Source organism: Triticum aestivum, chromosome 3B, assembly GCF_018294505.1.
Source record: "Triticum aestivum cultivar Chinese Spring chromosome 3B, IWGSC CS RefSeq v2.1, whole genome shotgun sequence".
Classification (NCBI taxonomy): domain Eukaryota; kingdom Viridiplantae; phylum Streptophyta; class Magnoliopsida; order Poales; family Poaceae; genus Triticum; species Triticum aestivum.
The window spans coordinates 805,135,999-805,162,532 of NC_057801.1; the positions used below are offsets into that span (position 1 = coordinate 805,135,999).

At 41.1% G+C, this 26,534-nt stretch overlaps 1 protein-coding gene across 1 annotated transcript; it reads right to left on the minus strand.

Annotated features, from left to right (window-relative positions):
* Window positions 1-2,269: 2,269 nt before the first annotated feature.
* LOC123066728 (uncharacterized) lies at window positions 2,270-2,918 on the minus strand. The gene has a single exon (XM_044489762.1). It carries the CDS (start codon window positions 2,853-2,855, stop codon window positions 2,406-2,408), a length of 450 nt encoding a protein of 149 aa, XP_044345697.1. The 5' UTR covers window positions 2,856-2,918; the 3' UTR covers window positions 2,270-2,405.
* Between the last annotated feature and the right edge of the window lie 23,616 nt (window positions 2,919-26,534).

Genomic DNA, 26,534 nt, shown 5'->3' on the forward strand with positions numbered 1-26,534 from the left:
AGGGGTTTGTCATCTGGCGAATCCCCTAGGATTGGTGTATTGAGAAGCTGCTTGGAGGTCTCCCGCTCCTCCCGAGTGAGTTGCGGACAACCACACTATCTGTCACATGTCGCAACATTGCGAGCTGCAGCAGATGGATCGATGGTGCATCCCTATGAAGACTAGACGTGGGGCCGATGTGCCTGCCATGAAAACTTCTGCCATGGATCCCCGGACCCCGAAGCTATTCACCTCCTCGGAGTTGAACTCCAGTAGTGGTATTAGATAGTCGTTGTCCATCATCCCAACGAGTTGGCTCACAGGACAATGAAACTGAGGACGACGCTTGCATGAGTGCTTCGTGCGACACTATGGCGCTAGTCAAGACGGCTTTTGTGAAGATATGAGTTCGAGGCTCGGAAAGCCCAACTAATTGGCCCAGTAATGGATGCTCCTGCATGCCAGCAGGTCAGAAATGTTCAACGGAGCATCGAGATGCCATCCTGAGCCATCAATGGCGATCTCGAGGACGCCAAGACAGATGCCGCTGTCGGGAGTCGAGGAAGAAACCATCCGCACAATGATGTCGATAGATGCTTGCCCCATGGTGGGCTCCAACTATCGTGGATATAATCCTGGCAATACTATCGGGTGTCAATGTAGAGGCAATTGTATCTATCAGTTGTTAGGATGGGAGTATGCTCAAGGGTTTATACAGGTTCAAGCCTTCTCTAGTGGTTGTAACGCCATACTCATGTGATGTTCTTTTCTCTTGGTGTAAGGTACAATTTGTGAAATTTCAACCCTCAGCCTGATGCCCTCCTTCTGCCTTAATATAGAGTGCACTAGGTGGGGTCTCATAACTGGTTGACATCAACGTTGTTCATCGCCGCATGCATGGCCGACTGTTCATGGCCATTACTTCTAGTAACTGCCATACTTAACTAGATTATACTACCGTTGGGTAACATAAGTAATTAAGACATGGTAGAAGAATGAAGAAGATCCGCCACATATTTTTTTTAAATCATATGTCTAATCAGAACAAGTGGAAAATCTCCTCTCCAACCGACAACCAAACACAGGCCCGGGCAGGCCAACCAAATGGCCAGGCAAGCAGCTAGCCCGGGCACCCCCGCCGCCACCATTATCCCCGTGTGTGGGTTCTCCTCCCCGGGTTACTAATGTTCTCGTGCACCTGATCCATTAAGTCGACCATCATCGAGGAGGGCGCCACCATGCTTAACTGTGTCACATCACGGGAGAACGATGGCAAAGAGAAAGTCGTCGTTGTGGAGGAAGTGATTGACATGGCCAACCTCTTCCCGTGACATCGTTGTCAACGGCCAGAGTAAGACGGCCATGATCTTCAGCTTGGGCCGGCACGACTTGCGGGTGCAACTTAAAAACCCCGGCACAACCGAATGAAGCATTTCATGATAAATTTTGATCATGTAATCCATTGTTTATTTCCGTCACGAATGTGACTAGACGGTAATTCCCATGTGTCTTCGAGAATATTTTGCTGATTATCAAAGAACTTTCCGATTTGTCCTTTATTACAAAAAGGATTGGGTCACCTTAAGCTTACTGCACCTTTGCTACTAGCGCTACTTGTTACTTGTTAAGAATTTTCTTGCTACTACACTATCTGTTACATCTATTTTCAGTACTTGCAGAGGATGAGCATGATGAAAACATCTTTGATCAACAGTTTGATTTTCACGGTGAAAATGTTGAGTTGAGTTGAGCATGCCCATTAACGTTTGCAAAGTACACCCAATTTCATACTGAAATGCGTGATTAAGCAACTCACTTTCAACATGAAAATAATTTGATTGAGCATATGTGGACTCATATTGTCAACCAATAGATATACCAGCTGTTTTTCTATCAATGTACTTGTGACAATTAAAATTTATCTGTTTGTAAGCTATGAGATTTTTATTTGGTTGTAAACTATTTATTATTACGATGTAAAAACTATGTAATTTATTTTGTTTCAACTATCTGCAATATTCTCTTTTTAATTGGATTTATGTGCATGAAAGTCTAAATGGGTTGGCCAGTTGGGCGCACTGGCTAGATTTGGGCAGATGTGGCCTGACGGCGCGTCTCCAACCGTCCCAAATGAACAAATAGCGGACCAAATCTATATCCGTTTAGATCTGCGCGTTGGAGTTAGCCTTTTGCATGAATGACTCCACTTACTATGATTTAAGGAACCATGCAAAGCGAGCGGACATTTCTGATCGGCTGCGATTTAAAATCCGGCAAAATACCAAAGTAGAGTATTAGAACTTCGTAATCTCACTTTATTAAAACAGTTCATATATATAGAAAATGAGTACATGTAGTATTCATCGTAGTGTCAAACTCTGTATGTCGGCAAAAAAAAGGCTCTTTATGCCCGCCGTGGTCTCTTATTAAGCCACGTCGTGCTTGTTGTCGTCCTCCTTTCCGGAGGCGGAGATGGGGAAGGTCCTTCCCAGTCCTGTGGGCGTCTTGAACGTGATCTTTGAGTGGTCGTTCTTGTCGATGTACATGTCGCAGACGGTGACCCAGATGAGGAGCTCCTTGCTCTTGACCCCTGTGATGCGCTTCATCTTGCGATCCTCGACGAAGGCCATCACCTCGGTGGCGTACGAGACCAGCCTGCCGATCTGCTTGAAGGTGTGCGTGAGCGCCTTCTTCTGGCGCAGCCACACGAAGCCCGTGGAGCGGTTGTAGCCGACCTCCTCGATGTCCGCCAGTGGCAGCAGGCCCAGCGGCATGTTGGTCTCGGCCAGCAGCTCCACCGCCTTCTCGGCGCACAGCGCCGCGCCGTGGTACACCTCCGCCCCCTCCCTGTTCACCTCGATCACCTGCGACGCCATCTTGATGGATTAAATTTAATCTCTCGAAGAAAAGTCTGGCTCAACTCAACCTGTGCTTTTCGATTGATGTGGTGGGATACTGGGATTGGAGGTGGGGAGGGGCGGATTTATAGGCATTGACGCGAACTATATGAGAAATTGTGCTAATGTTCACTGGAATGCTTACCTCTGGAGCAGGAGGGTGAGAAAGCAAAGGTCTGAAGCTGAGGCATGACACTCCAGCGACCTGCGTCAACGTTGTGTCGTGTATGGGGAGTGATCGGGCGGATGCAATGGCGTTGCTGGTAGTTGAATTAGTACTCCTGCTAGTGATGCTAGCACACATCTGATGGGACACTTGTTGATCCAGTGCAACCACCCGAGTTAATGTGCGATTTTCCTCAACAGCGTTCGTTCATGAACAGTTTGATGCGTCTACAATGCATCATATACTTCCTCCGTCCGAAAAAGTTTGTCTCTTCAATGAATGTATTTTGCTAGATACATCCATTTAAAGGACAAGTAGTTTGGGGCAAGCTTTTTCAAACGGAGGGAATAGTAGCTGCCTACAGTGTTCTGCACTCAGTAGTTTACTGTAGTGGTCTTTCTAGAGGAACACCGATGACGGATCCATACTTAATACTAGGTGGTTGGGTACGGTGGAGGCATGAAGCGGAATGATTTGGAATTTTTCTCATCTTAACCAAGGCTCTCTTGTCTTACTCCACCTGCTAGTTGCTATCCCATGGGACCGATCTTCGTCGGCGCGGGGACGAACCACTTGGTCCAGCGACACCACTGCAGTGGATCACTCCATGTTGTAGAAGGGCTGCCTCACATCAGGCACCAAAGCCGGGGGGGACTAGTGTGGCCGCTATTCTGACGTTCTGCCACACCATCTTGCGGTTTTCACCTGTTTTTATTTTGACCCTGTTTTCTATTAAAATTTAAAATACATTATAATTTTTTGAAAACATGTTCACACATTTATAGACTGTGATTTTTAAAAATATTGGAGAATACATAATATGTTCAAATTTTTGAAAACATTGTCCACAAATTAAAATATGTTCAGATTTAACAAATAGGTTCATTCTTTTAAAAATTGTTCATGAATTGGAAAACATTGTCCCCAAATTCAAATATGTTCAGATTTAAAAATGATGTTCACGATTTTATAAAAATGTTCACAAACATGAAAACATTGTCCACAAAGTAAAACATTTTTAGATTAAAAATGTTCACAAATTTGAAAAAAATTTCAATGAATTCAAATAATATTCGAAAATTCAAAAACTCTTGATTTTAAAAATGTTTGCAAAATACAAAAAAATTACATATTAAAAAAAATTATGGAGTAAAAACTGTTCAGAATTTGAAAATGCGCAAATTCAAATAAAACTTGTGAATTGAAAAAATAAATGAATTTAGAAAAGTATTCATAAATTTCAATAATGTTTGCAAATTTTCAAGAACTTCGTCCATTCGATTAAATATTGGAAAATTAAAAAATGCTCCATATTTGGAAAATGATTTACGAGTCAAAATATATTTTCATACTTCCGAAATTTTAGCCAATTTCAATAATGTTTGCGATTTCAAAAGATATCTCTTAAATTGAAAAAAATGTTCATTAATTAGAAAGAACTTTTCAAACTTCATAAATGGTTTTGGAATTTAAAATCTAATAAAGAAACAAAAATTGTTTTTGGAGGCCGAGCTTCACGGAGGCCTCCAATTAATTAGATAAATTAAGTTGAAGTTTGGAGGATTTGATGTGGTTTTGGTTGTAGCGATTCCTGCAGGAGTTCTAGGTCTCGGGCGATGTAGATTATGCATAAAAATGGCGCTTGAGATCAGGTGAATTGGCTGGTCGGTCTCGGTTCGTAGTTGTACTGAGGTATATTTGCACAAAGCACGTATCATAGTATTGAACATTAGCCTTGCCAATCACGAGGCTTAAAATTCAAGATTGATATCTTACTTTGTACTCTTCTTAAACCATTGGAAGCAATGGTTTGTTAATGGGTATATGTACTGTTTTGTTGCTTAGTATATTTGTCTGATGTAGGAGAATGGAAACTACCAATTGACAACCACCAATTAGATGGGATTATGATGAATTTTTCACTATACACAACCACCAATTGACAAACTGAGTTAAAAATAAGGAAAAAGGTGCGCCTTACAATCGGAAGATACATTAACCAAGGACAATTAGTAAGAGAAACTAAGAATTCGCAAGGTGACCACGGAGCTTATGGTTTTGGTGCTTAGAAAATTCATTCGGGGCTCATCACGTGTCGTCTTCAGAGTTGTTGTCTGTGGTTTTGCTAAAATTCCTAGCATATTAGAGCACACCAATATATGATCATGCTTTGGTGATTTATCTTACACCAGACATTTGATATAATGAAATTCCTACTATTCTACCAGAAAATAGACAGGCATGGCGGTGCACAAGTGCACAAGCGTCGAGGTACTAATCGAGCACTAAACTTTATTTTTGTAAAAATGTTATACCATAATATAATTCCACCTATTACCATCATTATACTGGCAAATTAGATGGGCCCAGAAACGTGCATCTTCAATTCAATGATATTTTTCTAACACAGTAGAAACGCAAGCGCTCATACATATGCGCATACACTCACCACTATGAACGCACGCACACACATTCTACCCTTATTTGCTCCTCCGAGAGACTGCACTACTGCATGATGCTGCTAATGCGACACGACGATCAGAGACCCTTCGAAGAAACTGTATACGATGCATTAATCGCAAACTGTGATGTAAAATAACGGTAAAAAAATGTGCAAAGCGTTTCCGATGGTGAGTACATCAAACACAGTTCAGATTTTACTTGCGTGTGCGATGATGGCCATACGGTTGATCCAGACTAACTGTTTGCGATTAGACAACAACAGAAACGGGCAGTCATATCAATGTGTATGCAATATACGGCATGCAGTTCGCTCCGATGAACTGTTTGCTATTACGGAATCTAACAGAAACGGTCAGCCAAATCAGGGTGTGAGTGATATACGGCATATGGTTCACTCGAATGAACTGTTTGGATTAAGGAAGAGATTATCACCGGTTCAACTTAACAAGATGTGTGTGATATGCGGCAAACAGACATGAAGGTTAATTTAAGAACAAGTACACAGAGTTTAATTTGACATACATGACTTATAAGTTTCACAGAAATCATATCACTTTTTTGGAACATTTAATTGCGTTGAATGTATATAGTGCTCTGTCCTATTAGTTGAATTAACCTCGAGGTCCATGTTTTGGAAGCATGTCGTAAAGTAACGGGATAGACCATCATTCAAGCGAATCAACAAGTGTTCAAAAAACAAAAATTATCAAAAAGTAACGAGATAGACCTTCTTCAAGCCAATCAACATGTGTTCAAAAACAAAAAATGTCAAAAATTACAAAACAAAGACCTCGATATTAACTAGATGGATGGGTCACTACAAAGGTTTATAATAAACCTTTGCAGTTACCCATCCAACTAGTTAATATCGAGTCCACATCCCATTCGGTCACCCATCGCATGACTACTCCACCCTCAGCACAATTAACTTGGGAGTTCTGTTAGATGGGCTATCAATAGGGAAGCTGTTCCTTGCTACTGCAGGATCCCTCTTTGTAGCCTTTATTGCGCAGCACAATGAAAACGGTTCAACTAAACAAGATGTGTGTGATACGCGGCAAACAGGTCCGTGATCAGAAATGTGTGTGAAGACCAATAATAACACAGACGATTGCTGCTAATAAGCCCTGTGATTTGCTCTGTCTATAGAGAATAACTTGTATAACATTTGCTCTCTTTTGGTGGTTTTTGTCAGTGGTGAGTGCTCCGCACTTCTATTCCCCTCCTCCTCTTCTATTTTTGAGTTTTCTTTTTGCTTGTGGCAGCTTGATTTCTTGCCGCCTGGAAAAAAGAGGCATCTATTTTGTTGTTTTTCTCATCCGAGGGTTTGTTGATTTTGCTTTGCTAGGTTTCCTTGCCTTAAAATTATAAATGTGTTCTCTCTGCTCTTGTAACATCCCAAAATTCTAAATTTTGGAATGTTATAATAAATAAATAGTTTTGACTGATTGATTGTTTGTTTGTGTGATTGATTGAGTAAAATTGAGTGGAATTTGAAACTTTTTGAAAGTTGAATGAGAGGGAATGAAATGACTTTCCCAAACTTTCCCTTTGCCCTTTTGGATCTTAATGGATTCAAATTTATTCCAACACAAAACCCTAGAGTGAAGATGACATGACTTCTTCCATTTGAAATGAAAAGGGTTTTCAAATGATTTGAATTCCAACTGAAAATATTTCAAATTCAAAACTTTATGCAACTCAATGATTTTCAACAGAGAAGATAAAATGACTTCTTCAAATTATATGAAATTTGAGTTGGAAGTTAAAAGAATCAAATTGGAAGTCATTTGGAAGTATTTCGAAACCCCTTTCAATTTGGAGTTATTTGGATTTTATTGAAATTATTTTTCTCCAAAAATAAAATACACGGAAAATAGGGTAAAATGATTCTCTACAGTAGAAAAGTGGAGAAACATAAATTTGAGATCATTTTGGTATTTTAAAAATGATTTTTGTTGGGTTTTATTACAACAGTAGCAGAGTTTGCTGTATTTAAGTATGTGTGGATTTTATTTGCCTCTGAAAATATGTTTATGTTTTAGGATTTGTTTTTCGAATTTTTTTGATATATAGTAGGCATATATAATGTTTTCATTTACTGCTCTTTATTTCAGTTTTACTTGTCTGTATTTATAAAAACAAAATTGGCCGAAGCCCAGCCGCACCAGGCCCAGCCCCCTCCATGACCCAACAGGTCGTCTTCCTCATGAGCAGAACGCATGCACGCCCGCTCCCCAGGCAGCGCCTCACCCCGTTCCCTCCTCCCCCTTCCCCAAGAATCCTCTGAATGGATCTATCTCTTTCCCCTCCACCTCCTTCTCCAAGTAAAAGGCCATTAAATGCCCCGGATTTTCTCGCCGGAGATCTGAACTTGCCATTTTTGCTCGCCAGGACTGCACGTATCTGGACACCCCATCGCCCTATAAATACCTCCCTCGTGTTGCCCTCTTTCCCCTCGCCCAAAGCCCTCTCCTATGGGAGCTTATCCCCCTCCCTATCCCGCAAAATTACTCATCGGAGCTCATAAACTCCGGTGGCTTCTCCGTCGCCGCCCGATGTTCGGTTGGTCCTTCCTCGACCTTCCCCGAGGTTGCTGGGATCTCCTCTACACCGTCCCATGCTCTCCTTCCTCTAGGAGCCCCCACAACCTCGGATCTGATCTTCTTTCCCAACTCCGGCGACTACCACTACTGGAATCTGGCACTTTGCCATCTGCCATGGCAGATGGGAAAGGCATGGTCGGCGGATGGCAAAGGCTTTGTCTAAAACCCTACCGGCAAAGGCTTCTTTGCCGTCTGCTGACTGATGGCAAAGAGCCTGTGCCTTTGCCATCAGCTGGCAGATGGCAAAGCCTCTTAACGGGGTTAGCCCCGTTAGAAGGCTAACGGCATACTTTGCCGTCTGCCAGCAGATGGCAAAGGCTGCAGGCTCTTTGCCGTCTGCCAGCAAAGGGCAAAAGCTGCATGCTTTGCCGTCTGCCAGCAGATGGCAAAGAGCTTTGCCATCTGCTGGTAGATGGCAAAGAGCCCAAATAGGCCAGCCCAAATTTTACATGTAGATGACACGTGGCCTCTTTGCCATCTGCCAGCTGATGGCAAAGCTCTTCGCCATCTGCCAGCAGATGGCAAAGTGACTATATTGCCCCATTTAATTTTGTTTTTTCTTATATCAGTTCATTTTCACAGAAAATCAAACACAAATATATTTATATGACCAATATAGCATATTCAACACATATTACCAATAGTCATGAACACATATATATCCAACACATGTTACCAATAGTAGCAAGTTTCATCCATACATATACATAGTTTCATCAATATTACACAGTTTCATCCATAGGTAGCAAGTTTCACAAGGTCAAAAAAAACTAAATACCAGCAGTCCATCAACCCAAGCTTCTGTGATCTTAAGCAAATCTGTAAAATGGGAAAAAGAAGAAAGTTAGAAGAAGAAGACTAGAAGAAGAAGATTATTATGATGCGGAAATATGCATGGATTGTCAAAACTTGCATTATCCTACTATCACTAGTACAACAAAGCTACAGGTTGGCATAGTTCATGAACCATGTACATCATGACAAATACAATATCATCCAATGCTCGACTATGAACAAAATTGAACAATTACACCTCACAAAGGCGGAGCATAGAACCAACAAGCAAGTAGGAGGGGTATAAGAGGACGTGAGGAGCTCACCGGAGGGGCTTCTAGCCTAGGACAAGCTTCATCACCATGGATGCGGCTAGGGGAATCAGACGAGTCTACCATCATAGGAGCAGCAGCACCACCACCGTCAAAACTGGAATGGCCGGAGTGAATCGCCATCATATGGGTCACCACCACCGAATGATCTTGCAAGGTGTAAAGTCTCCACATTTCAGTATAAACTAGTGGCGTCAAGAAACAAGCAGTAGCAGGCAAAAGGTAAATTCTAGTAACTGATGATTAGTAGACAAAAACAGGAAATAGATTGCACGAGTAGCAAAGTCCACTGCCGCAAGTCCTAAACATTTCATTCAGATCATATATGAAACTCACTAGTTTCTCCATTCTGAAAGCTGGGACGATAGATGCCTTCAAGTCTGCGAGTGCAAAGAGCGAGGTGGGGATCAGTAAATATCAAGGATGTTGTTGTTCTGGGTTAAGCTAAGTAAAAAAAAATCAAGGGCATAACAGATTCAAGTCAAAAAAAATTAACATGTGTACATCTTGCATAGACTATCATCATTTATAAAAGAAATACAAGACAAAATATGCAAAAGCTGTACAATGGTTAAGTGCTCACATTTAAATGCTCAAGATGCAGAACACTTATTTACAATAGTTTAGGTTTTTAAATTTGTCATCTTGAAGCATCACACTAGCAAATGACATGAAAGATCACAGAAAATAACACTGCCCCCTGATCAAGTATACTCTAAGCATCAAAAAAGTCAAACAAGCTCATTGTGCATTTTCTTTTTCAGCATGAGACACAATAAAATGTCTAGAAAATCTATTGAATGGCATCAGTCCCAAATTCTATCTGGTGTGCTAGTAAATATGGACGATCGATGAACATCAAACATATCAAGAAGTACACAAGGCATCAACCTAATTTCAGCAAGCAAATTAACTCAATTTAAAGAGATAGATGACAGCTAAAAACTAACACTGAATCTATAAGGTTCAGTACAACAGAGTTGGGGCAGAGCCACTGTACAATACTGTATCGAGGCAGCAACCTAATTTCAGTAAGCAAATTAACTAAATTGAAAGAGATAAATATTGTTTGCTTCTTGGCACCCCACACTCTACTCCACTATAGATGTACCCGAACTAATTTGCAATCAACCCTGAATAGTAAGTAGAGTAGATTTCAGAAATCTGGAACTAAACTAACCTAATTAATCATAACAAGGTGGGATGCATAGAAATCTGGAACTAAACTAAGAACTTCAAACTAAAAGAGGAGAAGCAAAGGTTCAGGAATTAGTTGCTCCCCTGCCGACACATTGGTTGTCGAGGTTGAGGAGGTTGTGTCCATGGCCGCACCATCGACCTGAGCTGCAACCCAGCATCCACCGCAGATCCGTCTTTTCACTCGAAAGAGACGACCGCTTCAGACCCCTCCTAGCTCCCCTCTGATGGTGGTCTCCTCCTTGTTCATCCGCCTTGCTATGGCTTCAGGGTGGCAGGCCAGGCCGTCCCTTGTCACTGGGCGTCGTCGTCCATGGCCAGATCTACCGGCTCCATGGCGTCCGGGCAGGGAAGGAAGTGGCCATCCTGTCCATGGCGTCCTGGTGCTCGAGCGATGACGAATCAGAGAGTTAGAGGGGACGTGGTAAATAAGATAAGGAAGGAGGGATGTGGCAAGGGAAGAGAGGGGATCTGACTCAATGGAGCAACGCTGGAGCCACACCAGCTACGCGGTAGCACAAACCCTAGTGAATCGGTGTTTTTCGAATGTAACTCATCCCTTGGCAGAATATTGCTGTCATATTCACAACGGAAGAGTTCCTGTCCAGCTGACTATGCAGATGATGGAGATGCTGATAAGCAGATCAGCAGTATTCTGCATTTTTTTACCTAGCTCGTATCAATTCATATTAATTGCATTCAGCTAGAAAGTAGAGTACAATCCTGATAAATTACATTCAGCTACTGAAATAAGGTAAGACAATATTCTGCCAATCATCACCCACTAGTAAACGATGATCTCAACAAGGTAAGACTGCATACAATGACCTCAAAGAGATGTATGTAACTAGCAGTTGTGCAATCACCTGCCATTCCATGAATAACCTGCAGCTACTCTCACCCACTGGTCAATATTCCAACTTTTGAGTTTAAGGTGATTGGTTATATCTCCGTGATCATGTTCATTCTGAAAAGCTCTATTCCATAGCATGACCCAATAAACAAATGTATGTCAGTTTAAGGAATAGAGAGGTCCTATATCATGGGAAAACATAGCATGTGAGCATCAGCATACACACTGCCTACAAGCACATGCCCGCAACCCCATGGCAACAATCGTTCAGTTTGCTCTAGTGCAACCAAAGAGGCAAAGAGCACCAAATACAGTTTACGGTGAAAAGACTTATCTATCATCTCCAGTTTCATATCACAAACACACATACTGGATCAACTAATCTAGATCATGAACTTACTTTTGCACCTTATTTCAAAAATTCTGTAGCAAATGGTCAGTAACTTCACCTTTACTTCTCAAATTGTGTTGTCATACAACAGGCCTGGTTCTGTCCTCCTTGAGAATGAACCGGGAGTCGCGCGAAGAGGGAGCCCCGCTCGTCTGCGGGGACAAGCACGGAGGTGGCCCTGGCTGGGGCGATGGAGGGGGTCGGGACGGACGAGGCCCGCACCGGACCCCGCTGGACTGTCCCGCCGTCATCGTCGGAGTAGAATGAGAAGGCGGACTTGGATGAGGCGAGGAGGGTGGCGAGCGGGGAGGAGGCCGTTGCGCCCTGAGTGCGGCCGCGGCGGCGGACGTGGCGGCGACGAGCGTGCGCGAGATGGAGAGGATGGAGTGGCGGCGAGATTGCATCTGGGGGCAGCGACGATGGAGTGGGATGGGATAGGGTTTGGGTGGTTGGGCTGCCCGGAGGGTGGGGGTTCTTTTTCTTTCTTTCTCTTTTTTTGTTTAGATAAATGGGATGGATGGATGGATTGATGGATGGATGCCATGTCATCAATCCATGACACAAACATTTCAATTAATGAGAACAAAAATAACCCCACAGTTTTTTTACCTGGAAAAAAATAACCCCACCTCTTTGCCGTCTGCCAGCAGATGGCAAAGAATCTTTGCCGTCTGCTGGCAGATGGCAAAGAGGTGGGGCTGGTACGCCGTTACACTCTTGACGGCCACAGGATTTGCCAACCTCTTGGCCATCTGCTGGCAGATGGCAAAGATTATTTGCCATCCACTAGCAGATGGCAAAGAATTGGCTGATGGCAACCATGTTCTTTGCCGTCTGTCAGTTCTTTGTCATCTTTTTTTATAAGCAGATGGCAAAGATGTTCTTTGCCATCAGCTGGCAAATGGCAAAGAGCTGGCTGATGGCAAATTCTCTGTTTCCAGTAGTGTACTCCGGTGAGATCAAAAGAAATCCCGTAATTCTTCTTTTTCTTCAGAAAAGTAGCGATCTTAGAAAATTCATATCATTCCAACTGCATTATATCACAAATTTTGTAAAGTTTCTGAATAGGTAATTTTTTATTTTTGACTATTTAATTATGAACTTGATCAAATTCTCGTAAATCCTTAGATTTGATTAACTTGAGTTTAGAAATAGATGTTTGACTGATTCTTTTTGCTACTATTTGGTTACTATTTTATCTATCCAGTAGCATATAGTTATTTATTTTTAGTTTATTTTTAATTAGGTTTATAGCAGAAACAGTACTGTTTTAGTTCTGGTTCAGTTTTACTCCTTTCTTTGTAGTTTTAATTGTTTTTAAATTATTTCTTTTTGTCACTTTTGAAAAATTTAGTTTTGTTTCTGTTAGCCAACAACAGAAATTTTATATTTATTTTAAAAATTTATTTTATTTAGTTTTGTATGAAAACTTGTATAGATCATAGTTAGAGTTTCATAAAAACTATTTTTTTTCTTTTTGCAAATAAAATATATGAAAAATACTTTCTGTTAAGTTAGTTGTTTTACTTTTTATTTTCTGTTAACTTATTAGTTTAGTGTTTATTTGTTGTTAAGTTTTTACTTGGGGCAAAACTACGTTAGATGTTTGTAGCAAAGTCAAAGATTTTCGTTAGTATTTTTCTTTCTAGTTTTATTTGAAGCTTCTTTGGAATTTGTTGGAGTTTTATTATTGATTTTTTATTTATTGTGTTAATATTTATTTTGAGTGTTAGTATTGCTTCCTAGAATGATTGCTTATGTGAATGCTATGTTTGACTTGTATAGATTTTCTTCGGAGAATGACAAATAGTTCTATCAAGTTTTGTGAGAGCGTTGTTATCTTCATCAACTTACCAGGCAAGTTCACTTTGACCAAATTTTTCGTACCTATGTTTTAATTGCATGTAGTAGCACCCTTTCAACAATCCCTCCAGTAGTGTTATTGGATCTTGTAGTTGAGTAGAATGCATGAGGTAGGAACCCATCTCCTTGTTACCAAGCCCGGGACATTATATAGTTTTAATGCTATGCTATAGTAGACGGGGTTTGGTATGAGTGCATGAGAGTGGTGTGAAGAAGGAGGACTCTACGTCAATGACAACAACTCCATGATGGAGTCTGCAAGGACTACATCTTCAAGGCCTCAAGATTTCAAGACTCGAGATAAGGACGGTTGACGGGCACCCTGGAGAAACCTGTGGATGGCCGGGTGCATGGAGAAGCGCCATGACATCTTGCGGAAAGCTTCACCCAGACTAAAAGAGACAGAAGAATACTTCATGCCCGGAAGCTTACCTGTGAAACCGAAAGTCACTATGGACTCTGGCTTGTTTGACCCTAGTGGTGACTCTGGCTCGGACAGTGCACTACTAGGGAAAACCTTATAGACAGAACTTTAGCAGTAGCGCATGTTAAAAAACCACGCTAGTGCTAAGTAGCAGTAGAGCGTTGGCATATACCGCGCTACAGATAAAATTGTAGCAGTAGCGCGCCTGAAGATAACAGCGCCACTACAAAAATTCCCACGGCTTAGCCGATGGGCTACACATAGTAGTAGCGAGCTACATAGAACCGCGCTACCGCTACATGCTTTGTAGCAGCGCGTTTAGGCGGAAAGGCGCTACTGATAAAGGAAATAAAATTAAATGGAAAGCAAATAGAAAAGTAAATGAACCTGAAAGAAATAGAAAAAGAAGAAAGGAAAAAAATTAAAATGTAAAGAAAAATAAATGAAAAAGGGGAAAAGAGAGAAAAGAATAGCAGTAGCGCATATCCTCGAACGCGCTACTGCTACTTCTGACTTAACCGCACGGTTCGTTCTTCCCCATGATATGTCTCCAACTCATCTATAATTTTTGATTGTTCCATGCTATTATATTACCTATTTTGGATGTTTAATGGGCTCTATTATACACTTCGATATTATTTTAGGGACTAACCTATTAACCAGAGGCCCAGTCCAAATTGTTGTTTTTTGCCTATTTCATTGTTTCAAAGAAAAGGAATATCAAACGGAGTCCAAACGGAATGAAACCTTCGGGAGAGTTATTTTTGGAACAAACGCAATCTAGGAGACTTGGAGTGGACGTCAAGAAAGAAACGAGGCGACCACGAGGCAGGGAGGCGCGCCCAGGGGGGTAGGCGCGCCCCCACCCTCGTGGGCCCCTCGTGGCTCCCCTGACATACTTCTTTCGCCTATATATATACTCATATACCCTGAAAACATCCGAGAGCACGACAAAACCCTATTTCCACCGCTGCAACCTTCTGTACCTGTGAGATCCCATCTTGGGGCCTTTTCCGGCGCTCCGCTGGAGGGGGAATCGGTCACGAAGGGCTTCTACATCAACACCATAGCCTCTCCGATGAAGTGTGAGTAGTTTACCTCAGACCTTCGGGTCTATAGTTATTAGCTAGATGGCTTCTTCTCTCTCTTTGGATCTCAATAGAAAGTTCTCCTCGATCTTCTTGGAGATCTATTCGATGTAATACTTTTTACGGTGTGTTTGTCGAGATCCGATCAATTGTGGGTTTATGATCAAGATTATCTATGAACAATATTTGAATCTCCTCTGATTTCTTTTATGTATGATTTTTTATCTTTGCAATTCTCTTCAAATTATCAGTTTGGTTTGGTTTGCTAGACTGATCTTTCTTGCAATGGGAGAAGTGCTTAGCTTTGGGTTCAATCTTGCGGTGTCCTTTCCCAGTGACAGCAGGGGCAGCAAGGCACGTATTGTATTGTTGCCATCGAGGATAAAAAGATGGGGTTTATATGATATTGCTTGAGTTTATCCCTCTACGTCATGTCTAATGCGTTACTCTGTTCTTATGAACTTAATACTCTAGATGCATGCTAGATAGTGGTCAATGTGTGGAGTAATAGTAGTAAATGCAGATGTTTCGATCTACTTGTCGCGGACGTGATGCCTATATACATGATCATGCCTAGATATTCTCATAATTATGCACTTTTCTATCAATTGCTCGACAGTAATTTGTTCACCCACCATAATACTTATGCTATCTTGAGAGAAGCCACTAGTGAAACCTATGGCCCCCGGGTCTATTTTCCATCATATAAGTTTCCGATCTATTTTATCTTGCAATCCTTACTTTCCAATGTATACCATAAAAATACCAAAAATATTTATCTTATTATCTCTATCAGATCTCACTTTTGCAAGTCGTCGTGAAGGGATTGACAACCCCTTTATCGCGTTGGTTGCAAAGTTCTTATTTGTTTGTGTAGGTACGAGGGATTTGAGTGTGGCCTCCTACTGGATTGATACCTTGGTTCTCAAAAACTGAGGGAAATACTTACGTTACTTTGCTGCATCACCCTTTCCTCTTCAAGGGAAAACCAACGCATGCTCAAGAAGTAGCACCGCACGGCCACTTCCCCCAATTCGCAACTCCTCCAGTGTTGCCGCCACCATCGCCCGTCGGCCGTCGCGTGCTCTCCCGTCGCTCTCCGCACACCCTGATGTCGCACCTACCCCTGGATTCGGCACCGCCCCCGACCCTCACCTCGACGCCCCCCAAACTCGATGCCGCCCCCTACCCCGACCTCGATGCCGCCCTCCGCCGCGCGCCCGAGCCCTGACCCCGACTTCGACGCTGCCTGCCCCTCCCTCGCCGCAGGCAACCGAGGTGAGCATGCCTGCTCCTCCCCCTGCCCTACCACTGCCTAGGGTTCTTCAAATTTTAATTGCATCAAATTAGCTGGGATTCATCTATGGGTGGAGACGAATCGGATGCGGATCGGGATACGAATAATAGCGACTTATTGCTTAAGTGTATTAGTCAATAGCTATGTGACATGAAGTATTCAACTTGTGACATACAATAAGTCAGCGATAAATAGGTTTATGAATAAACACTATTGTAATGCATAATAATTTCTAAGATTAATCATAAAACGAGTAAAATTTGACCACTTATTTGACTTTTAAGTTGGATAATTGGAATATCCGATTGAAAATGAATATCAGATATTTCAGATTATCCGCTACCACTTTCCACCACTAGGTTCATCAAATTAGATGGTAATTAGGGCAGTAGTTCCTAGGTACTAATTAGTTAGTACGAACAAGGTACTAGTTTATTTTTATTTATAGTAAGTTTATTTTTCGAAAGAACTAGTTGAATTAATAGAACTAGTTAAACATGTCAGATTTGTTGTTATTTTTTAGTTGAAGCAATTATTCCCGCATCGACATCGACGATGCATATCCCGCATACTCGTCGTCGACTCGGTGGAGGACACTTGCGTGACCAGATGGGCCATGTCTGGGACTGGGCTCCGCCGGGCTGGTACTAGGAGGCGCTATCTACCGAGGGGTGCAACTTGGTGAGGAGTCAGCCCATCGTTGACCCAAACCTTCTTTGGTGGAGGTCCCGTGGGCCAGTGATGGTCCAGAGGCTTGAGGACCCCGCGGAGGTGGTACGTCACTGTGTCAGCGAGGAGGACGTGCCCGTCCGTCGCTACTTGGTTGCGTTGGAGCACAGGTTCTCCAATACCTGACAGGTACTCCAGGGATCTCACTCGAGCTATGATCATGTGATGGTTCCTTCTCTTTGGGTGTCCACCGCCCGCGCCGATACCCGTCGTTTGCTAGGTTTTTGGTTGTATTAGTGATGTTATATGTATGATATTATTCGGGATGTATTAGTGATAATATTCGATGATGTACGAACGCAAGAGATGATTTACTTTTGCTTATTGAATGCATGCTAAATTGAATACTTATTTATTTTACGATTTGGTTTTGCTTATTGAATGCTCATGTCAATATGAGTCCTATAAGATATTTTGAAATGTATATATTGTGTTGCTCAAATAGGATTGTGCTTGCCCAAGTGGTCGGTCATGTTTGCAGGTTACACCTCCGAGTGGCCTATGTTTTGCTCGAGTGTTGATTCTATTCCGTTCTGGCAAATTTCAAGCACTCGATATGTCTAATTTTAGCAAAGGTCATGCCAGATATTTCCCTGAATTTTGGCATGACTTGTGCCAGAATATGTAGGAAATATCGAGTGCCCCCGATTTGTGTGTTGAGTATCCTGGTAGTTGTCTTCGATCAATTTTCAATTAATGTTTCAACTATGAACATAGGAAATGTCTGACGACGAAAAGGATTTCGGTATTTGCAAATACTTCAAAGATGAGCGCGGCCTGTGCGACACAATCTTCCTAGATGAGGATAGGCGCTTCAGCATCAAGATGGACGAGAACTTCGAAGTGGATTCAGTAAGTCACAACGATAAGTCTTTTTTCGTAATTAAGCATGACATCTGCTTCATTTGCTTCAACTTATAATTTAATTTTTTACTATTCTACTAGCGTATCCCCTGCCATGCAAGAGTTTTTGTCTCGGATAAGATAGGTTTCAGTCCTATGAAAACTACTATGGAGGTAAAGAAAGTTTACTTGAAGACCGAGCATGGTTATACTTTCCACACAAAAATATACAACACAGACAACTACACCTATTTTGAATGCAAAACTTGTCAAGCACTATGCAAGACTTATGCATTTGAGCCTGATATGGTTATCACCTTTGATATTCGTCCTGAAGATGATATTGAAGGTAATATCGACATTTAGGTCGATGTGCAGACGCCTCCAGTTATACCATTACGTGAGTTTCTCAACCATATTTATGTCTTTGATATTATTTATTCAAAAATAGTTGACAACTAATTTCTATTGACAACTTATTTCCATTCAAGCAAACATGTCCAGCACTTGGTAGACATGACCTACTACTGTCCCGGGGCTGAACTAAACTGCGAGGAGACAAGTCATTATGTTTCATGGCTTGAGGATCTTCATACTGTCAAGACAATTTATTTTTTTGGACTTCAAAATCTTAGTACTCAAAACGTGCGACCAATATTGTTCGTACTAAACTACGGTCACGTCTATTTAGGAAAGATGGTAACATTTTTACTATTTATCCTCAGTGCATCTTTTGCATACATTATTTTTAAGCTAAACTTCATTGCTAAGTATGTTACTATATGATGTTCTTCAACAGGGGCTCCCGATGAATGTTGTGCCGCATTGGATTGAGACTAAATGTCGCATGAGAATGGTTAGCTTACGGCCAAGACATCCTACAATGCTCTTTAGTGCATTCACGATTTCTAATTGCGAGTAATGCTTAATAGTGAAAGACTGGAGCAAAATTGTGAACAGTCACAGAGATGTACTAGGGTGCAGCAATTAGAAGCGCAACCCAAGATTAGGAGACAGGTTCATCTGCATGCTCCAACATGATGAAGCAGGAGTGCTACACATGTTTTATGCTATTTTACCTGAGAGAGAGCAGCATGAGTATTAGCTAGCTAGAAATGAGTTTGAAGATGATGATGTGCTACACTATGACTATGATGATTAAATAGCTAGTGTTGGTGGTAATGACTATGATCATTATTATTAGCTAGTGTTGGTGGTGATTAGATAGCTACCGCAGCTAGTGTTGGTGGTGATTAGCTAGCTAGAATGAGTTTGAAGATGATGATGTGCTACACTACGACCATGATGATTAAATACCTACTGTTGGTGGTAATGACTATGATGATGATTAAATAGCTTGTGCTGGCGGATTAGATTCAAGTGGAGGCAACATGTGGTGCACATCGAAAGTACTACTAGTCCAAACTAGATCAAGTTTGGATTAGTAGTATACTTTTGACATGCACCACATGTTGCCTCCACTTGAACCCAATCCACCTTCATTTGACACACTGTTATTGGTATTGTACCAAAATCTGTATAACGACATATAAATACACTAAAAATATAAAAATGAAAAAAAGAATACTAGTAGCGATGGAGATTAAACACGCTGCTACTAGCTAGATCAGCAGTAGCGCGGTAGTGAACACATGCTGCAGCTATATGTCTTAGCAGTAGTGCGTGTCGCACCCGTTACTGCTAAGGAATAGCTGTAGCGCCTTACTAGTAGCGCGGTGTCCCATGCTACTAGTGCGCATTAAACTCGCGCTACTACTAGGGTTTTCCCTAGTAGTGGGTGCTAGCAGATGTAGGACTACGATAGGATTGGATAAGCATCGGACAATGGTTAGGGGAACTCTTCGAAAGACCAAGTTTCAGTTGTCTTGTTCTCAAACATCATGAAGTGCGAGAACGTAAAAAGAGGGATCAAATCTTGCGGGTAAAGTGTACAAACCTCTATAGAGGGTTAAAACCTAATCGATTAGCCGTGTCCCCGGTTACGGACAATTTGAGCATCTGGACCTAGATCTATCTCGGAACTCTCAACACTGGACTTATAACATAATTGTTGGCAACTTATACTACTAGGGAAAACTTTATACACAGAACTTTAGCAGTAGCGTGGGTCAAAAAAGCACGCTGGTGCTAAGTAGGAGTAGCGCTCGTGTACAAACCGCGCTACAGATAAAGTTCTAGCAGTAGTGTGCCTTGTTGTAAACACGTCACTACTAAAATTCCCACGGCTGATCCGATAGGCTACACATAGTAGTAGCGATCCATACTGCACGGCGCTACCGCTACTTCCTTTGTAGCAACGCATTTTATTCCAAAACTCGCTACTGCTAAAGGATATAAAATTAAATGGAAAGCAAATAGAAAGGTAATTGAAAATGAAAGAAATAGAATAAGGTGAAAGGAAAAAAATAAAATGTGAACAAAATAAATGAAATAGGGAAAAAAGAAAGGAGTAGCAGTAGGGTGTATACCAGAACACGCTGTAGCTAACGTAGCACTAGCACGCTTTCTGGAACGCGCTACCGCTACTTCTGACTTAACCACCCACACGGGCTCAAAATTTTGCTAAGTCCTCCATTCCCCCTGTTCTCCTACTCTTCTGTCGCCGCCGCCCGAGCCTTCCCTCACCGACGTCGCCCGAGGCCCCCCTGAACCTCACCGCCGCCGCCCGCCGCCACTCTCGACCTCAGCGTCGCCGCCCTTGACCTCACCGTCGCCGCCCGAGCCCGGCCATCACCGCCGCATCAGACCCCGAGCCCGCCCTTGCCGCCCCTACCTCTCTGTCGCCGAGCACCTCCCAGCCACCTTCTCTCCCCTCTCTGTAAGCCCCCCACCCCCTTTATCTCTGCTTAGTTAGTACTAGATGTTGTTTAGTAGTAGTAGATGTTAATTTAGGGTTCATAGATAATGATTTTTAGTAGTAGTAGATGTTAATTAGTAGTAATGACGGTACTATTAACTAGGGCAGTATGATTAATAGTAGATGTTTTTTACTATTGTATAATGTATTTTATTTTTACTATTTTTAGTAAGTGTTTAAAATAATTAGTAAGTAAATTAATAAACTAGTTGAACTAGTTTAGTAATAAGTAAATTAATAAACTAGTTGAACTAGTTGAATTAATAGAACTAATGTATTTTTAGTAAGATAATTAATATAACTAGTTGAACTACTTTATTTTTAGAAAGAACTAGTTTTTTTCCTATTTATAGTAAGTTTATATTTAGTAAGAACTAGTTGAATTAATAAAACTAGTTGAACATGTCATATTTGTTGTTATTTTTTCTAGTTTAAGCAATTATTCAGGATCTATTAGTGATAACTTATAGTGTTTTTGCTTTTGCAGAAATCATGGAGCCCCTCCATCATCCCCGTCGTCGTCCCCGTCACCGACCCCCTCTGACCTCGAGGTGAGACCAGCCAAATCTCCATGTATATCTTGTGTTGCTCAAATAGGATATGTGGTTGCCCAAGTGGTCGTTCATGTTCAGGTTACACCTCCGAGTGGCCTATGTTTTGCCGGAGTGTTGATTAATTTCTGTTTCGGAAAATTTCAGGTGCTCGATATATCCTTTTTTAGCAAAGGTCATGGTCATGCCGGATTTGTCGGTGACTTCTGCCATGACTTGTGCTAGAATATGTAGGAAATATCGAGTGGCCTGGATTTTCTCGTAAAATAATGATCTAATTTAGGTTTTTTAGTACATATATTTAATTGTACAAGTTTAATCTTTGAATTATGAACGTAGGAAATGTCGTACTCGAACGACGACAGTCTCCCTGGGGAGTGCAGCTGGTGCCACGATGATCGAGGTCTGTGCGATAGGTTCCTTGCGCTGGACGAAGATCGGCGCGTCAGCATTAAGCTCGAGGAGCCTTCGATGTTGAAAAATTACGCAACAATGACAAGTTTTTTTTGTAATTAAGCATGACTTCAACTATCACTAGTGCAGAACCGGCCTTCAGTGCCGGTTCGTGACGACCTTTAGTGCCAGTTCGTCAACCAACATTAAAGAGTGGGGACTAAAGCCCCCCCCCCTTAGTACCGGTTCGTCACGAACCGGCGCTAAAGTGCAAACACGTGGCACGAGCCAGGCCCGGGTGCGCGTAGGGCTTTAGTACCGGTTGGTAACACCAACCAGTACTAAATGTTTGGTTTTTTTCTTTTTCCTTTAATTTTGTGTTTTCAGTTTAATTTAGTGATTGTTTTACATTATAATGAGTTGTTAAATCCATATCCATATTATACTTGATCACCTAATTAGGTGATCAATTAAGTATATATAATATATATGGATATGACATATATATATACTCTAGCTAGCTAGCTAACAATCATCATAGTCGTCATTATCAGTATTTAATCATCATAGTCATTACCGCTATCTAATCACCACCAACACTAGCTTAAAGAAGAAACATTCACTTGTACCAGAAGCAAAAATATCATCGAGTTCAACATGATTTTCATGATATTATAAGCGTTCATATATAACACCACAAAAGCAAATCACTGTTAGAGATTAAGTTCAGAACGAAGAACATGGACATGAAAGGACAAGAACTAAGAGCATGAACTAGCTAAATCACTCCTGCTGCTCTCTTTCAGGTAAAATAGCATAGAACATGTATAGCTCTCCTGATTCATCATACTGGAGCATGCAGATGAACCTGTCTCCTAATCATGGGCTGCGCTTCTCATTGCTGCCCCCTAGTACTTCTCTGCGATTGTTAACAATTTTCCTCCAATCTTTCACTATTAAGCATTCATCGCTTCTAGAAATCCTGAATGCACTCATGTGCAATGCAGGATATCTTGGCCGTAAGCTAACAATTGACATGTGACCTTTAGTCTCGATCCCCTGAGGCACAACTGTCATCGGGAGTCCCTGTTGAAGAACATCGTATAGTACATAATTAATTAATATACTTAGCAATGAAAGTTTAGGAAAAAAAATATGTATGCAAAAGATGCACTGAGTACAAATAGTAAAAATCTTACCATCATTCCTAAATAGATGTGACCGTAGTTCAATACGATCACTATTGGTCGCACGTTTTGAGTACTAACATTTCTAAGTCCAGGAAGACAATTTGTCTTGACAGTATGAAGATCCTCAAGCCATGAAATATAATGACTTATCTCCTCGCAGTTTAGTTCAGCTCCGGGACAGTAGTAGGTCTTGTCTACCAAGCGCCGGACATGTTTGCTTGAATGAAAATAAGCTGTCAAGAGAAATTAGTTGTCAATTATTTTTGAATAACCAATATCAAAGACAAAAATATAGTTTAGAAGAACTCACATAATGGTAGAACTGGAGGCGTCTGCACATCGACCCATATGTCTCTATTACCTTCAATATCATCTTCCGGACGAATATCAAAGGTGATAACCATATCAGGCTCAAATGCATAAGCCTTGCATAGTGCTTGCCAAGTTTTGCATTCAAAATAGGTGTACGTCTTTGCATTGTATACTTTGACGTTGAAAGTATAACCATGCTCAGTTTTCAGGTAAACTCTCTTTACCTCCATAGTTTCCATATCATTGAAACCTATCTTATCCAAGACAAAAATTCTTGCATGGCAGGGGATGCGCTAGTAGAATAGTGAAAATTAAAAATTATAAGTCAGGCAAATGAAGCATATATAAGTCATGCTTAATTACGAAAACAGACTTGTCGTTGTGACTTACTGTATCGAATTCGAAGGTCTCATCCAGCTTGACGCTGAAACGCCTATCATCAACAAGGAAATTTCTGCCGCACAGGCCGCACTGGTCTTCACAGTATTCGCACATAATGAAAAAATTTCCGTCGTAATACGACATTTCCTATATATGTTCATATAGGCGAAACATTAAACACTTACTAATTCAATTAATTCAACTAATTCAACTAAGCATTTACTAAATATTAAACTAGTTCTATTAATTCAACTAGTTCAAATAATCTCATATACCTGAATTTTCTTACTAAAAATAAAATAGTTCTATTAATTCAACTAGTTCAAATAATCTCATATACCTAAATTTTCTTACTAAAAATAAACTAGTTATATTAATTCAACTAGTTCAAATAATCTCATATACCTAAATTTTCTTTCTAAAAATAAACTAGTTATATTAATTCAACTAGTTCAAATAATCTCATATACCTAAATTTTCTTACTAAAATAAACTAGTTATATTAATTTAACTAGTACAAATAATCTCATATACCTACATTTTCTTACTAAAAATAAACTAGTTATATTAATTCAACTAGTTCAAATAATCTCATATACCTAAATTTTCTTTCTAAAAATAAACTAGTTATATTAATTCAACTAGTTCAAATAATCTCATATACCTAAATTTTCTTACTAAAAATAAACTAGTTATATTAATTTAACTAGTACAAATAATCTCATATACCTACATTTTCTTACTAAAAATAAACTAGTTATATTAATTCAACTAATTCAAATAATCTCATATATCTAAAAACAAAAAATAAGTAAAAAAATGTGTGTGTGTGTGTGTGTGTATAGTACTGTGTGTGTATGTGTGTACGTACATGTGTGTGTATAGTGTGTGTGTGTATGTGTGTACGTACATGTGTGTGTATAGTGTGTGTGTGTGTATGTGTGTGTGTGTGTACGATCGAGTGGGCGTACGTGCGGCGGGGGCGTCGGGACGACAACGACGGCGGCGGGGGCGGCGCGGGCGCGGCGCGGGGGCGGCGACGACGGGCGGTGGGTGCGGGGACGACCGGGACGGCGACAACGGGCGGCGGGGGCGGCGGGGACGGCGACGAAGTGCGGCAGGGGCGGCAATCAAGGGCGGCGGGGGCGACAGCGCGGCGGCATCGGCGATAGATGTCGTCGCGCGAGAGAAGTGGAGAAGAAGTGTTGATGGAACTGATTTTTCGTAAGTGCCATATATATAGGATGGGCCATTAGTACTGGTTGAAGCCATCAACGGTATTAAAGGCCAATTTTGGCCAGGCCAAGCGGCGGGAAACGAGGGCCTTTAGTACCGGTTGGTGGCTCCAACCGGTACTAAAGGCCCCTCGATTAGTACCGGGCGGTGCGCTATTTCTAGTCTCACCTCGCCGAGCGAAGGGCAGCCGCACTGATTTATAAACTCAGCCGCGACTGCCCTTTCGAACTCCTCTATATATCAGGCTTCTGGGCCTAACTCCGGCGCGTTGTCCTGTGAGCCTGCTGGTCCTTATGGGCCTGAATTTGCACACCCTAGGTCTAGCAGGCCCACCGGGCAGCGCCCCAACAATTTTTTTATATTTTTTTCTTTTCTGCATTATTTATTTTCTTGTATTTATTTTTGAGTAATTTTTTATATAGTTTTTTCTTTTCTGCTTTATTTGTTTTCTTCTATTTATTTCTGAGTAGTTTTTTTGCTGTATTTAGTTTCTTTGTGAATATTTTTGCTTTATATAATTTTTTCTTTTCTGCATTATTTATTTTCTTGTATTTATTTTTGAGTAATTTTTTATATAGTTTTTCTTTTCTGCTTTATTTGTTTTCTTCTATTTATTTCTGAGTAGTTTTTTTGCTGTATTTAGTTTCTTTGTGAATATTTTTGCTTTATATAATTTTTTTCTTTTCTGCATTATTTATTTTCTTGTATTTATTTTTGAGTAATTTTTTATATAGTTTTTTCTTTTCTGCTTTATTTGTTTTCTTCTATTTATTTTTGAGTAATTTTTTTATATAGTTTTTTTTTTTGCCGTGACCCTCTCTACTCTTTCGCACATGCTATGCGGGTGAAATGATGATGCCTTCAACATTTTTAGAGTTTGTTTTGTAGTGATTTTCATTTTCACGGTCATTTAGCTCTGATCTAAACAAATCGGTGACTGAAAAACAGCAAATGATGTCAGAACGTGTTGGAAGACCAAATGCTACTGAAGAAAAAAATACATTGATCAGTACGGCCTTTCAGCCAAAACGCGCTACTCCTATAGAGAAGTACATAAAAAATACATTGATCATCCGAAACCGGCCCTGATACTTCGAAAGAGATTGTCCACAAGAAGTCCGAAGTTCTAATAAGTTATTAAAAATAAAAAAGGCGCCATGCTCGTTAATTAGCTTCAAGCCTTTCGGAATAGGGTAGACTACACTGCACATAGCTCCGTGCAATCTATTCTATTCCGAAAGGCTTGAAGCTAAGCAACCTGCTGGTGAGCATTGCGCCTCTCCTTCATTGTCTCTGCACTCACAGCTTATAAACTGCTCCTACTGCCTCTCTCCTAGCGAGGTGGGACTAAAAATTAGCTTAATAAGAAACTCTAGTACCGGTTCATGCTATGAACCGGTACTAAAGGTGTTCGTGGGGCCCACAGCCTGACACAACATCATTAGTACCGGTTCGTGGCATGAACCGGTACTAATTGTTGCCCATGAACCGGTACTAATGATGTCCGCCCGCCTAGCCGTTGGAACCGTCACTAATGGACACATTAGTGCGGGCTCAAATTCAAACCGGCACTAATGTGCTTCACATTTGACCCTTTTTCTACTAGTGTATTTCAACATCTAATTTTCATATTTTACAATTCAACTAGCTTATCCCATGCCATGCAAGATGCTATGTCTTGGAGAGGATGG